At 43.7% G+C, this 15,170-nt stretch overlaps 1 protein-coding gene across 1 annotated transcript in view; it reads left to right on the forward strand.

Moving 5' to 3' along the window:
* The window catches only part of MAP3K15 (mitogen-activated protein kinase kinase kinase 15), a 246,053-nt gene that overhangs the window by 188,998 nt on the left and 41,885 nt on the right, over nt 1-15,170 (forward strand). Inside the window, exons 18-20 of the mRNA XM_069761515.1 lie at nt 3,326-3,431; nt 13,982-14,139; nt 14,842-15,025. Of these exons, the coding sequence (XP_069617616.1) occupies nt 3,326-3,431; nt 13,982-14,139; nt 14,842-15,025 (448 nt within the window). The remainder of the gene's footprint in view (nt 1-3,325; nt 3,432-13,981; nt 14,140-14,841; nt 15,026-15,170) is intronic.

Raw genomic sequence — 15,170 nt, forward strand, 5'->3', positions numbered from 1 at the left:
GTTTATTTGAAAATCAAAAAATTACATCTTAATTCCACTTAAGCCCAATTTGAATAATAATTTGGATCACGGTGTATAGTAACCAGTAAGATATTTGTTACCTTTCCTATAATTAAAACTAAATGTCTATTGTGAAAAACTAAAATATTTTTCAAAGTTTACAGGAAAGAACAAAATCGAACATAACATACATTGCAGTAGAAATTTTGTATCACATGAAAACAATGTTTGCGAGACAATGTTGTATGACTTGGCATTTGTGGTGCTCGTGCAAACTGCAGTTGTGCATGACGTAAGAATGAGAAGAGGAGGGAGGTGGAATATTTACACACCTACTGCCTTGTATCCATATAATACGTCATACGTCTTTTGTCACTTCTTTGAATGCCGTGAAGCTGCTAACAGACGTGACTGGCCCACTCTTCTGCCAACTTCCGCTTGAAAACTGACACCATTTTATATATGGAATATAAAATACACCTGCTGTGAAGCCGTTGCAAAAGACATCAGAAGAGATGCAGAAAAGACAAAGGGGTTTTCCCATGAACAAAAGTTATTTTTAATCAATAGTTCTTGAAATAATAATCTCCAGGATTAGGCTACTTTCACACTAGCGTTTTTTGCAATACGTCGCAATGCGTCATTTATGGGAAAAAACGCATCCTGCAAAGTTGTGCGACGGTTGCGCCGTGTTGTGGCGGACCGCCGGGAGCAAAAAACGCTACATGTAACATTTTTTGCTGCCGACGGACTGCTTTTTCGAACCGCGCATGCGCGGCCGGAACTCCTCCCCCACCTACCCGCACCTCACAATGGGGCAGCGGATGCGATGAAAATCTGCATCCACTGCACCCGTTGTGCGGCGCAAACAACGCTAGCGTCGGTAACCTCGGCCCAACGCACTGCGACAGGCCGAGCCCGACGCTAGTGTGAAAGTAGCCTTAGATGTGTTTAAATAAAATTTTTCAGTGCTGAGATAATCTTATACATGTGCCCCTGCTGTGTACTGTGCAATGTCTGTGTCTGACCGTACAGGAACATGGTCTGATCATACCACAGCTCCTGAGCAGTGGGGAGGAAAAGAGAGTACACAGATAGCACAGCTGATTCCTTTTGTGAGGTAAAGCATTTTTCTGCCTGTTTTTTACTTCAAAGAATTAATCAGCTGTGATCCCGTACTGTAATGTCTGTATACTCTCTTCTGCATCCTCCCCTGCTCAGGAGCTGTGGTATGATCAGACCATGTTCCTGTACGGTCAGACACAGCCATTACACAGTGCACAGCAGGGGCACATATATAAGATTATCTCAGCACAGGGGCATTTTATTTAACACATCCAATTGTGGAAGTTATTATTCAATGATCTGTTGATTAAAATTAATTTTTGTTTGTGGGAAAACCCCTAAGGTAACCCATCCCTCGCATTTTCCTGGTATTTCCTACACAGAAAAACGTTGCGGCTACATTGGTGTCTAAAAGATGCTGAGTGCAGCCAAGGTATCATTTTATTCAGCTTTATATAACCTGCATTCCCTTGTACATCACTTAGGAGGGTTGATCCTATTGACTGATTCCCTTAAGAACTATACACCCTTTTGCTATGGAGCCATGAAAGAAATGATTTTTGCATATCTTAGCGTTTTGTTTCAGGTTGCACTCTCCATCTTGTCATTTACTTTCAGACCTTCTGACATGCAGTTTGCAGCCTCCTACTTCTAGATTCACATTTGTCTCATGGGATTGTGTCCTTCTAGTAATATGTACTGAATGTCCAATGTGTGTTCCCGGAGTGCTGTTGCCTTCACTAGCTCTCCAGAACTAGCATAGCTAAATCTAGTGCTGATTTCTAGGCCTCTCAGCAGTTGGGTTCTCTAATCTCTCTGTAACCTGGTACACAGCGGTGTGACTCGCCCAGTAACCCTTCACATTTGCATGTGTGTGCTCCTCTACAGATCTACTGACACACTCCACTCCACTACAGCTTGTGGGATGCAATACATGAAAAATGTGTGTGCTTTCATCCCTCTGTCCTCTTCCTCATGTCTCTGCTGCAATCAATAACACTAAGAGAAGGGAGTGGGATAATAGAGAGAGGCAGCACAGCCAGGACCAGAGTGTGGTGGGAAGCAGCAAGACTGCCAGCTATGTGAAGGAGGAATACAGACTCTGCTCTCAGCAGAGGAAGTTAAGGTGTGGTGACGATACATGACAAATATGTTGTCGCTTTTCATGCTGGAGGGTCACTTTACCTCTGTATTTAGGAATCAAATTACCAAATGAAATAGACTTGGTTTCCGCGGGTCTCCTTGCTCCTTCTTCTGGTAAGGACTGGCATGTGCCCGCTGCAGGTAATTTTAAGATGGTCTGTGAATATCCTGTTTTGACTGTTTGGACATGTGAACGCTGCAGCCAGTCACTGGTAATGCATGTCTACAAATTGTCTGTAGTGGTCACACATAGAGATGAGCGATTATGGGCGGCTCCCTCCTTATTCTGCAAGCTATAGCGCTTACCGAAGAAGCTACAGTGGGAACCCGGATACCTGGAGCGCTCCTGATAATCAGGTGTCTGGTGCCGCAGCTGCATGTGTCGCGGCTGTGTGACAGGTACAACACACGGGCTCCCTATGCATGTGTTGTGAGTGTCACACACCCGCGACACGTGCAGACATCGGGAGCGCTCCAGGTTATCGGGTTCCCTCTGCAGCTTCTTCGGTAAGAGCTATAGCTTGTAGAATAAGGAGGGGGCCAAAGATAGTCGCTCATGTCTAGTCACAAATTACTTCCAGCTGGAAGAGGAAATATTAAGAATGGTAAAGTGAGAAGGACTGCTTATTTTTCAGCATTTTTTGATCTGTAGTGTACAATCCCTTTTAAAATAATTTTTCAGATTCAGCTTCCACTTTCTCTTTAATTTAAAGTGACGGTTGATTAATATCAATGTTTGGTGAAAAATTTACTTCAATAAATTAGCTTGTATGTGTGTTGTATGTGTATATTGCCAAGAAAGTCCATTTTAGAAAGTTTCTTGCCAATCATCGGCACCTTTTCGTTACAGGAGTGATGAGTGTGCAAAGTGCCAACCGATGGCACAATGGCAGGTATCAGACCGTTTCAGCCATTGAACACTGAAACGTTGGTTGTGGCGAATAACAGATCTGCATCTGCATCTGAAATCCCTAATGTGTGACTAGCTTTAGACTAGTGTAAATGTGTGGAGCCATGATAACTTATTTCTACGGTATGCCTGGTAGAACCTCACTATCAGTGCCCTCCATGCAGTAATGACATTAATTCTCATGTAACAATTGTGTCTGTTATAAAGGGCGACAATGTTCTAGTCAACACTTACAGTGGAGTAGTGAAGATATCCGATTTTGGGACATCAAAGCGCCTTGCTGGAGTGAACCCGTGCACCGAGACATTTACTGGTAATACCTTAGTTAATATGTTTCCTTGGTCCCAGAGATTAGTGGTAATAACTTCTGGGCCAACACCATTAACTATTTGCTGTCATTGGCTAATATTTTGAATACACGATTTTCATTGATGTCTTAACCTTGTGTCTTCACATCTGCTCATTGTATTATACAGCAGCCTTCGCTGCACTGGGGGTTGCAATCTTGCATTACTTGCATATTGGAAACCATTGCTGTACTGTATGTATGTATGTTCTTGCTGGGCATTATATGTAATAACTAAAATCAGCTGTGGGTGTAAACCAGGGGTACAGAACCATTTTTGGGTACATTTTTACATTTTACCATTCTTTAGAGTCTCTTTAAAACCTAACGTGGTATTCCATTTGGACAGCGTGAATACCTGGTAGGTAGGGGTTCCATTCTGGGACCTGACTAATGTGGGAAGATGACGACACATCTGCTCAGCCTTCTATATTGTAGTATATGAGAGTTACGTGATTCACATCCCTCATAAACTATGATGGAGAGAGACACAGAAATGCACAGACAACTCTTCCCCTCTTCTGTGCGGAACATAAATATCTTCCCATTGTTGAGGTACCAAAGACGACATTGAGGGGATATATGTATTTGGGTTTACTATAAGTTAAATGAATGTTCATGGGAATGATCATTTCAGTGGTTAGCATTGTTGCTTTGCAGCGCTGGGGTCCTGGGTACAAATCCCACCAAGGACAACATCTGCAAGGAGTTTGTATGTTCTCCCCGTGGTGGTGTGGGTTTCCTCCCTCACTCCAAAGACATACTGATAGAGACAGTGATGATAATGTGTGTAAAGCTCCATGGAATTCATGGCTCTATATACAGGTGCTTCTCACAAAACTAGAATATCATAAAAAAGTTATTTTATTTCTGTTCTTCAATACAAAAGTGAAACTCATATCTACTATATAATTGTCTAAGGGTCACTTCCGTCTGTCCTTCTGTCTGTCTTTCTGTCACGGTTATTCGCTGATTGGTCTCGCCAGCTGCCTGTCATGGCTGCCGCGACCAATCAGTGACGGGCACAGTCTTGGAAGGAAATGGCCGCTCCTTACTCCCCGCAGTCAGTGCCTGTCGCCCGCATACTCCCCTCCGGTCACCGCTAACACAGGGTTAATGCCAGCGGTAACGGACCGCATTATGCCGCTATTAACCCTGTGTGTCCCCAACTTTTTACTATTGACGCTGCCTATGCGGCATCAATAGTAAAAATGTAATGTTAAAAATAATAATAAAAAAAAAACCTGCTATACTCACCCTCCGTAGCAGCTCCCGCCGGCCGCCATCTTCCGTGGTAGGTTCCGGTGGCAGAAGGACCTGCCATGACGTCACGGTCATGTGACCGCGACGTCATCACAGGTCCTGCGCTCATACCAACCCTGGGACCGGAAGCTGCCGTGGACTACAAGGGCTCCCTCGGAAAGGTGAGTATATGTTTATTTTTAATTTTTTCACCTGTGACAAACCTGGCTGGGCAATATACTACGTGGCTCTGTGCTGTATACTACGTGGCTCTGTGCTGTATACTACTTCGCTGTGCAATATGCTACCTGGCTCTTTGCTGTATACTACGTCACTTGGCAATATACTACGTGGCTCTGTGCTGTATACTACATCACTGGGCAATATACTACGTAACTGGGCAATATACTATGCGGCTGCGCAATATACTATGTCACTAGGCAATATACTACGTAACTGGGTAATATACTACGTGGCTGGGCAATATACTACGTCGCTGGGCAATATACTACATTGCTGGGCAATATACTACGTCACTGGGCAATATACTACGTGGCTGGGCAATATACTATGTGTCTGGGCAATATACTACGTGTCTGGGCTATATACTACGTCACTGGGCAATATACTACGTGTCTGGGCAATATTCTACGTGTCTGGGGAATATACTACGTGTCTGGGCATTATACTACATGGTTGGGCAATATACTACGTGTCTGGGCAATATACTACGTGTCTGGGCTATATACTACGTGGCTGGGCAATATACTACGTGGCTGGGCTATATGCTACATGGCTGGGCAATATACTATGCGGCTGCGCAATATACTACGTGGCTGGGCAATGTACTACGTGGCTGGGCAATATACTACGTGGTTGGGCAATATACTACGTCACTGGGCAATATACTACGTGTCTGGACAATATACTACGTGTCTGGGCTACATACTACGTGTCTGAGCAATATACTACGTGTCTGGGCAATATACTACGTGGCTGCGCAATATACTACGTGGCTGGGCAATATACTACGTGTCTGGGCAATATACTACGTGTCTGGGCAATATACTACGTGGCTGGGCAATATACTACGTGGCTGGGCAATATACTACGTAGCTGGGCAATATACTACGTGGCTGGGCAATATACTACGTGGCTGGGCAATATACTACGTGGCTGGGCAATATACTACGTGGGCTGTGCAATATACTACGAGGACATGCATATTCTAGAATACCCGATGCGTTAGAATTGGGCCACCATCTAGTATTATATAGTCATTACAAACAGAGTCATCTATTTCAAGTGTTTATTACTGTTAATGTTGATGATTATGGCTTACAGCCAATGAAAACCCAAAAATTATTATCTCAGTAAATTCAAATAATTAACAAAAAACACCTGCAAAGGATTCCAAAACGTTTAAAAAGGTCCCTTACTTTGTATCAGTAGGCTCCACAATCATGGGGAAGAGTGCTGACTTGACAGATATCCAGAAGGCTGTCATTAACACACACTACACAAGGAGGGTAAGCCACAAAAGGTCAATGCTAAAGAGGCTGGCTGTTCACAGAGTGCTGTATCCAAGCATATTAATGGAAAGTTACCGTAAGTGGAAGGAAAAAGTGTGGTAGAAAAAGGTGCACAAGCAACCGGGATAACGGCAGCCTTGAAAGGATTGTTAACCCCTTTCTACCATTGGACGTACTATTCCGTCCATGTGGGGTGGGCCCTACTTCCCAAGGACGGAATAGTACGTCCAGCGTGATCGGCCGCGCTCACGGGGGGAGCGCGGCCAATCGCGGCCTAGTGTCAGCTGCCTATCGCAGCTGACATCCGGCACAGGGCCGGCGTCAGCACCCGGCACAGCGGGCAAATGCCGGGGCCCTGGGGAGAGGGGGGGCCCACTTAGCTGTCATAGATACAGCTGGGAGAGCAGAGCAGGAGATAGCATGCTCTCTCCCCCCACAAAGTCACACTGGCTGCGTTCTCTTAACCCCTATGTGCCAGCTCTGACACAAGGATCTTCTCACTCAGTCAGTGCAGCCAGGCAGGCACACATAGGGGTTAACAGAAGGCAGCCAGTGTGACATTGTGGGCGGAGAGAGCACATTCTCTGCTCTCCCCCCTGGGTGGCTGCGGACAGTGCTGAAGTTTATCAGGCAGATTCCGGAGAAGCTCCGTTCTACCAGTGCCTGAGTGCAAAGGTATCTTGCAGTTGTGGCTCAGTCTGCTGCTGTCTGTCTCCGCTGCCTAAAAATGTGGGTGATGTCTGGAGGAGCAGCTGGTGGGGTGCAGCCTGTAGCCGCCCAGCTCACCCAGAATACATGCATGCTGCACCAAACCTGCACCAGTGGGGTAGGAAGAAGCTTAACCCCTTCCCATCTGTATGAAGGTTATAGCTGAACCTTAAAGATAACAATCCGACCCGCATAAGTGGGGTTAACCAGATGCCAGGAGGAAGGGGAGCTGCTGCCATGGATAAAACTGAGCTGTGGGCTGTAGGTTGGGGCCCCGTGGCCCCAGGCTGGTGACTGGAGGGACTCTGCCCAGTGCTGGCATGTGGGTGATTTCTGCTCCGGAGTCTCAGCTTCTCTCCTCCAGGTCACACTGTGCAGTCACAGCAACATTGGTTGTGTCTGTCCAGGTCCCAGCAGCTGCCACTGCTCCCACCACGGACATGGCATCACTTAACCCTTCCCCTGCAGCCACCGGCAACAAATCCACATTATTCCTTGATTAAATCAGGTTCCAACCCAATAGAGGAGCAGACATTTCCTGCTGCCATTAGGGTCCAGGAGGGGGTGACATTGGCTGCCCTGCTACTCTGTAGTGGGGGGTGACAAGTGTAACATGGGGTAACGATGACGGAGAAATGCACAGGATAATAGTGAGCGCGACAGAGGGCAGTGTATGGTATGGAGCAGTCAGGGGGTGGGCTGCAGGATCCCCCCATACTGTACATGACTGCTCGGGACAGGGAGGCGTTTAATGAGCTTCTAATGACGGGGCACTAATTGGGTCATTAGGGTTTGTGGAAAGGATTCAGCATCAGGTCCCTCATTAATGCCCGAGCCGCCTGTTACTTTGTAGCACAGATCTGTTGGGGCCGCAAAACCAAACAACGTTGTTTATGTAGAAAAGTCTTTGTTTCATAGAAAAACTCAAAACAGAAAAGCATCTCTCCTGTATATATACACTGCACAGCACCTTTCCTCCTGTATATATACACTGCACAGCACCTCTCCTGTATATATTCACTGCACAGCACCTTTCCTCCTGTATATATACACTGCACAGCATCTCTCCTGTATATATACACTGCACAGCACCTTTCCTCCTGTATATATACACTGCAGAATCTACAATAGCTGTCACTCATGTAAGAAGTGAAATCTGGCATTGTACTATACATTTCTCTGCCGTATCTGTGCATCATAAATCAGGGTATGTGTTAAAGGGGGGGGCCCACTGAGACTCTTTCGCCCGGGGCCCTCGAAAACCTGGAGCCGGCCCTGATCCGGCACTATGTGCCAGGAGCGGTCACGGACCGCCCCCGGCACATTAACCCCCGGCACACCGTGATCAAACATGATCGCAGTGTGCCGGCGGTACAGGGAAGCATCGCGCAGGGTGGGGGCTCCCTGCGGGCTTCCCTGAGACCCCCGCAGCAACGCGATGTGATCGCGTTGCTGCGAGGGTCTCCTTACCTCCCTCCCTTCTCCAGGCCCGGATCCAAGATGGCCGCAGCATCCGGGTCCTGTAGGGAGGGAGGTGGCTTCACAGAGCCTGCTCAGAGTAGGCACTGTGAAGCCTGCACTGCTCTAAGTGAGATCAGTGATCTGACAGAATGCTGTGCAAACTGTCAGATCACCGATCTGTGATGTCCCCCCTGGGACAAAGTAAAAATGTTTAAAAAAAAATTCCCACACGTGTAAAAAAAAAAAAAAATTCCTAAATAAGGAAAAAAAAAATATTATTCCCATAAATTCATTTCTTTATCTCAATAAAAAACAAACAAACAATAAAAGTACACATATTTAGTATCACCGCGTCCGTAACGACCCAACCTATAAAACTGTCCCACTAGTTAACCCCTTCAGTAAACACTGTAAGAAAAAAAAAAAGAGGCAAAAAACAACGCTTTATTATCATACCGCCAAACAAAAAGTGGAATAACACGCGATCAAAAAGACAGATATAAATAACCATGGTACCGCTGAAAGCATCATCTTGTCCCGCAAAAAACGAGCCGCCACACAGCATCATCAGCAAAAAAATAAAAAAGTTATAGTCCTCAGAATAAAGCGATGCAAAAATAATTATTTTTTTCTATAAAATAGTTTTTATCATATAAAAGCGCCAAAACATAAAAAAATGATATAAATGAGGTATTGCTGTAATCGTACTGACCCGAAGAATAAAACTGCTTTATTAATTTTACCAAACGCAGAACGGTATAAACTCCTCCCCCAAAAGAAATTTATGAATAGCTGGTTTTTGGTCATTCTGCCTCACAAAAATCGGAATAAAAAGCGATGTCACGTGCCCGAAAATGTTACCAATAAAAACGTCCACTCGTCCCGCAAAAAACAAGACCTCACATGACTCTGTGGACCAAAATATGGAAAAATTATAGCTCTCAAAATGTGGTAACGCAAAAAATATTTTTTGCAAAAAAAAGCGTCTTTTAGTGTGCGACGGCTGCCAATCATAAAAATCCCCTAAAGAACCCGCTATAAAAGTAAATCTAACCCCCCTTCACTACCCCCTTAGTTAGGGAAAAATTAAAAAATTTAAAAAATGTATTTCCATTTTCCCATTAGGGTTGGGGTTAGGGCTAGGGTTAAGGCTACAGTTAGGGTTGGGGCTAAAGTTAGGGTTAGGGTTAGGGTTGGGGCTAAAGTTAGGGTTTGGATTACATTTACGGTTGGGAATAGGGTTGGGATTAGGGTTAGGGGTGTGTCTGGGTTAGAGGTGTGGTTAGGGTTACCGTTGGGATTAGAGTTAGGGGTGTGTTTGGATTAGGGTTTCAGTTATAATTGGGGGGTTTCCACCGTTTAGGCACATCAGTGGCTCTCCAAACGCGACATGGCGTTCGTTCTCAATTCCAGCCAATTCTGCGTTGAAAAAGTAAAACAGTGCTCCTTCCCTTTCGAGCTCTCCCGTGTGCCCAAACAGGGGTTTACCCCAACATATGGGGTATCAGCGTACTCAGGACAAATTGGACAAAAACTTTTGGGGTCCAATTTCTCCTGATACACTTGGGAAAATACAAAACTGGGGGCTAAAAAATAATTTTTGTGGGAAAAAAAGGATTTTTTATTTTCACGGCTCTGCGTTATAAACTGTAGTGAAACACTTGGGGGTTCAAAGCTCTCACATCACATCTAGATGAGTTCCTTAGGGGGTCTACTTTCCAAAATGGTGACACTTGTGGGGGGTTTCTACTGTTTAGGTACATTAAGGGCTCTGCAAATGCAATGTGACGCCTGCAGACCATTCCATCTAAGTCTGCATTCCAAATGGCGCTCCTTCCCTTCCGAGCCCTCCCATGCGCCCAAACGGTGGTTTTCCCCCACATATGGGGTATCAGCATACTCAGGACAAATTGGACAACAACTTTTGTGGTCCAATTTCTCCTGTTACCCTCGGGAAAATACAAAACTGGGGGCTGAAAAATAAATTTTGTGGGAAAAAATTTTTGTTTTATTTTTACGGCTCTGCATTATAAACTTCTGTGAAGCCCTTGGTGGGTCAAAGTGCTCACCACACATCTGGATAAGTTCCTTAGCGGGTCTACTTTCCAAAATGGTGTCACTTGTGGGGGGTTTCAATGTTTAGGCACATCAGTGGCTCTCCAAACACAACATGGCGTCCCATCTCAATTCCTGTCAATTTTGCATTGAAAAGTCAAATGGCGCTCCTTCCCTTCAGAGCTCTCCCATGCGCCCAAACAGTGGTTTACCCCCACATATGGGGTATCAGCGTACTCAGGACAAATTGTACAACAACTTTTGGGGTCCAATTTCTTCTCTTACCCTTGGGAAAATAAAAAATTGGGGGCGAAAAGATAATTTTTGTAAAAAATTTTTTTTTTATTTTTAAGGTTCTGCATTATAAACTTCTGTGAAGCACTTGGTGGGTCAAAGTGCTCACAACACCTCTAGATAAGTTCCTTAGGGGGCCTACTTTCTAAAATGGTGTCACTTGTGGGGGGTTTCAATGTTTAGGCACATCAGTGGCTCTCCAAACGCAACATGGTGTCCCATCTCAATTCCTGTCAATTTTGCATTGAAAAGTCAAACGGCGCTCCTTCCCTTCCGAGCTCTCCCATGCGCCCAAACAGTGGTTTACTCCCACATATGGGGTATCATCGTACTCAGGACAAATTGTACAACAACATTTGGGGTCCATTTTCTCCTGTTACCCTTGGTAAAATAAAACAAATTGGAGCTGAATTAAATTTTTTGTGAAAAAAAGTTAAATGTTCATTTTTATTTAAACATTCCAAAAATTCCTGTGAAACACCTGAAGGGTTAGTAAACTTCTTGAATGTGGTTTTGAGCACCATGAGGGGTGCAGTTTTTAGAATGGTGTCACACTTGGGTATTTTCTATCATATAGACCCCTCAAAATGACTTCAAATGAGATGTGGTCCCTAAAAAAAAAATGGTGTTGAAAAAATGAGAAATTGCTGGTCAACTTTTAACCCTTATAACTCCCTAACAAAAAAAAATTTTGGTTCCAAAATTGTGCTGATGTAAAGTAAACATGTGGGAAATGTTACTTATTAAGTATTTTGTGTGACATATCTCTGTGATTTAATTGCATAAAAATTCAAAGTTGGAAAATTGCGAAATTTTCAATATTTTCGCCAAATTTCCATTTTTTTCACAAATAAATGCACGTAATATCAAAGAATTTTTACCACTATCATGAAGTACAATATGTCACGAGAAAACAGTGTCAGAATCACCGGGATCCGTTGAAGCGTTCCAGAACTATAACGTCATAAAGGGACAGTGGTCAGAATTGTAAAAATTGGCCCGGTCCATAACATGCAAACCACCCTTGGGGGTAAAGGGTTAAGAAAAGTCTATTCAAAAATTTAGGGGAGTTTATCAAGGAGTGGACTGCTGCTGGAGTCATTGCTTCAAGAGCCACCACACACAGACGTACCCAGGACATGGGTTACAAGTGTCGCATTCCTTGTGTCAAGCCACTTATGACCAATAGACAACGCCAGAAGCGTCTTACCTGGGCCAACGAGAAAAAGAACTGGACTGTTGCTCAGTAGTTCAAGGCGTTGTTTTCAGATGAAAGTAAATTTTGCATTTCATTTGGAAATCAAGATCCCAGAGTCTGTAGGAAGAGTGGAGAGGCCACAATCCAAGCTGCTTGATGTCTAGTGTGACGTTTCCACAATCAGTGATGGTTTGGGGAGCCATGTCATCTGCTGGTGTAGGTCCACTGTGTTTTATCAAGACCAAAGTCAGCGCAGCCGTCTACCAGGAAATTTTACAGCACTTCATGCTTCCCTCTGCCGAGAAGCTTTTTGGAGATGGAAATTTCATTCTCCAGCAGAACTTGGCACCTTTCCACACTGCCAAAAGTACCAATTCCTGGTTTAAAAACAACAGTATCACTGTGCTTGATTGGCCAGAAATGTTGCCTGACCTTAACCCCATAGAGAATCTATGAGGCATTGTCAAGAGGAAGATGAGACACCAGACCCAACAATGCAGACGAGCTGAAGGCTGCTATCAAAGCAATCTAGGTCACAGGCTGATCAACTCCATGCCACGCCGCATTGATGCAGTAATTGATGCAAGAGAAGCCCCGACCAAGTACATTTACTGAACATACATTTCAGTAGGCCAACATTTTGGATTTTAAAATCATTTTTCAGGCTGGTGTTATAAAGTATTCTAATTTACTGAGATAATGACTTTTGGGTTTTCACTGGCTGTAAGCCATAATCATCTATGCAAATTGCCTCTTCAGAGAGAAAGAGGACTTGAACTCTGTAGCACCAACTGTTGAAGTAGCGATCCTACAAGTCACAATCAACCCTTTAACAAGTCTTGCAATATGACTTAGGATAAAAGCCAAATCAGAATCTCAATTCGCAGACACGGTGTTTCAGGCTACTGGCCCTCGTCAGTGCAAAGTATGAGATCTGATTTGGCTAGGTGAGAGGCTCTGGACTGGGGTCTAAGGGGTAAGGTTTTTCCTTGTGGAGAGTGACATACCAGCTCTGGCTTGTCAAGGTAAGGAGGCTTATTCGCCGTGCAATGCTCCTCTGGGAAATTTTATATGCAAATTGCCTCTTCAGAGAGAAAGAGGGCTTGAACTCTCTAGCGCCACCTTCTCTCTGAAGAGGCAAAACGAGCTCTGACTCCACAGCCCTTGTTTGCACTCACCCTTGCTATATCCCTTGTACGTTCTGTATTATTTTCTGGTGATTTGTGAAATATTATTTTCATATTGTCCTTAATATATTTTAAAAGAACCTGCTAACCACTCAATAAGTGTGCCAAGTAGTAGTAGTAGTAGTAGTAGTGCTGCTCTACTAAATTGCCATGAAGACACACTGTACAGAGCCCAGGATCAATCAGTTGTTCAGGCCTTCGAGTGCAGTATACAGTAGATTTGGGTCCTGAATATTTTGTGAACGATCAACATATTGCTATCCATACTGCTGGATTTCTTGCAGAAAATTCCTGAAGAAAGCCGGACATTTTCTGCAAGAAATCCGCATGCGGGTTTTTTTTTTCGCGTTTGTAACGCTTTTTTGTGCGTTTTTTTCCTAATGCATTAAATAGTTGGGAAAAAAATCCGTAAAATTAATGAACATGCTGCATTTTTTACCGCGATGCGTTTTTTCGCGGAAAAAAACACATCAAGTGCACAAAAATTGCGGAATGCATTCTAATTGATGGGATGCATATGTATGCGTTTTTATCGCGTTTTTATAGCGAAAAAACGTGAAAAAAACGCGACGTGTGCACACAGCCTTAATGTTACAGCAAATAACTGCTAAGTAGCTAGGACTGACTCCATATGCCTTAATGACAGATGTGTTAACTTTGCTCTATTTGGAAGTCTTCTCTCTAGTTTTATGTCTTCAGAATCTTGTCTTCTTGATTAAGCAATATGGCCCCATTACTGCTCCTGCCCAGTAGTAAAGAGGCAATAATTGCAGAAATGTAAAGCCAGTCAATTTATGTTACTGATTACTGATCCTTTTTCCTATAATCTTCTTGTTTCAGGCACATTACAATATATGGCTCCAGAGATTATTGATAAAGGCCCCAGAGGATACGGTGCTCCTGCTGATATCTGGTCTCTTGGATGTACGATTATTGAAATGGCAACAGGAAGGCCTCCATTTCATGAGCTGGGGGAACCCCAAGCTGCCATGTTTAAGGTACATGTTCTATGTCAGGATTAATTTTTCAGGCTTTCTCAGTAAGGATCTTTTCACACTAGTGTTTTTTTCATTCCACTGGATATCACTTTTATTTTCCTAGTTTTCTGACTTAGATTTTGGTCCAGATTCTGTTCTGAAATTCACATGAAAAAATGCTCTAGCTTATTTCTGCTAGAAAAATGTGCTCTAAATTTGACTGTTGAATTAACTGAAACAGAAAAATGCCCATATACAAAAACGTGCCAAGAGACTTGTTTTGACCCATGTTTTGATATGGATTTTTCAGCTGGAAAAATATTGTATGCAAATGTACTCTAGAACTACAGGAATATAAATATGGAAGTCATGATAACAATGTGAACAGAGCTTTACATACCATACGTGATATGAATGGATTCTATGCCTAACTGGCTGATCCTTTTATTAACTAATATTAGACAAATCCCTTTTCTGGGATGCTGTGATAACCTTAATGTGGCTTTGGTGACCACATGGTACTTATCGGATGGGGGTGAGGCTTGCTGTCACCATTGGAGTTAGGGGGGAGTTCTGTGGCTGCTGGGGCAACGAGTGATGGACTACATTTTTACACTAACTTAAGGTTTTCATGAGGATCTATAGTCTCAACCTTGTCATTGGATGTGAGAACATTTCTAGTAGTTATGTATTTGGGTACTAATCATAACTGTTGTTTTACAGGTGGGAATGTTTAAAATTCACCCAGAAATTCCCGAGTCCTTGTCTGCGGAGGCCAGGGCTTTTATATTACTGTGTTTTGAGCCTGACCCAGTAAAGCGTGCAACAGTAGCAGACTTGCTAAGAGACTTCTTTCTGAAACAAGCAAATAAAGGAAAGAAAAGTAAAATTGCATTTAAGCCCACAGGTAAACTTCCACAAATATCAAATGCACTGTGCTGCAGTATATTACCCCATACGACCCTCGTCATGTGACTGAAATATATGACATCTCCGTCCGCTCATATAGAAACATTACAGGATTATAGTCATTGTGGTTTGTCCGTCAATTT

This window comes from Ranitomeya imitator, chromosome 3 (assembly GCF_032444005.1).
Source record: "Ranitomeya imitator isolate aRanImi1 chromosome 3, aRanImi1.pri, whole genome shotgun sequence".
Taxonomy (NCBI): domain Eukaryota; kingdom Metazoa; phylum Chordata; class Amphibia; order Anura; family Dendrobatidae; genus Ranitomeya; species Ranitomeya imitator.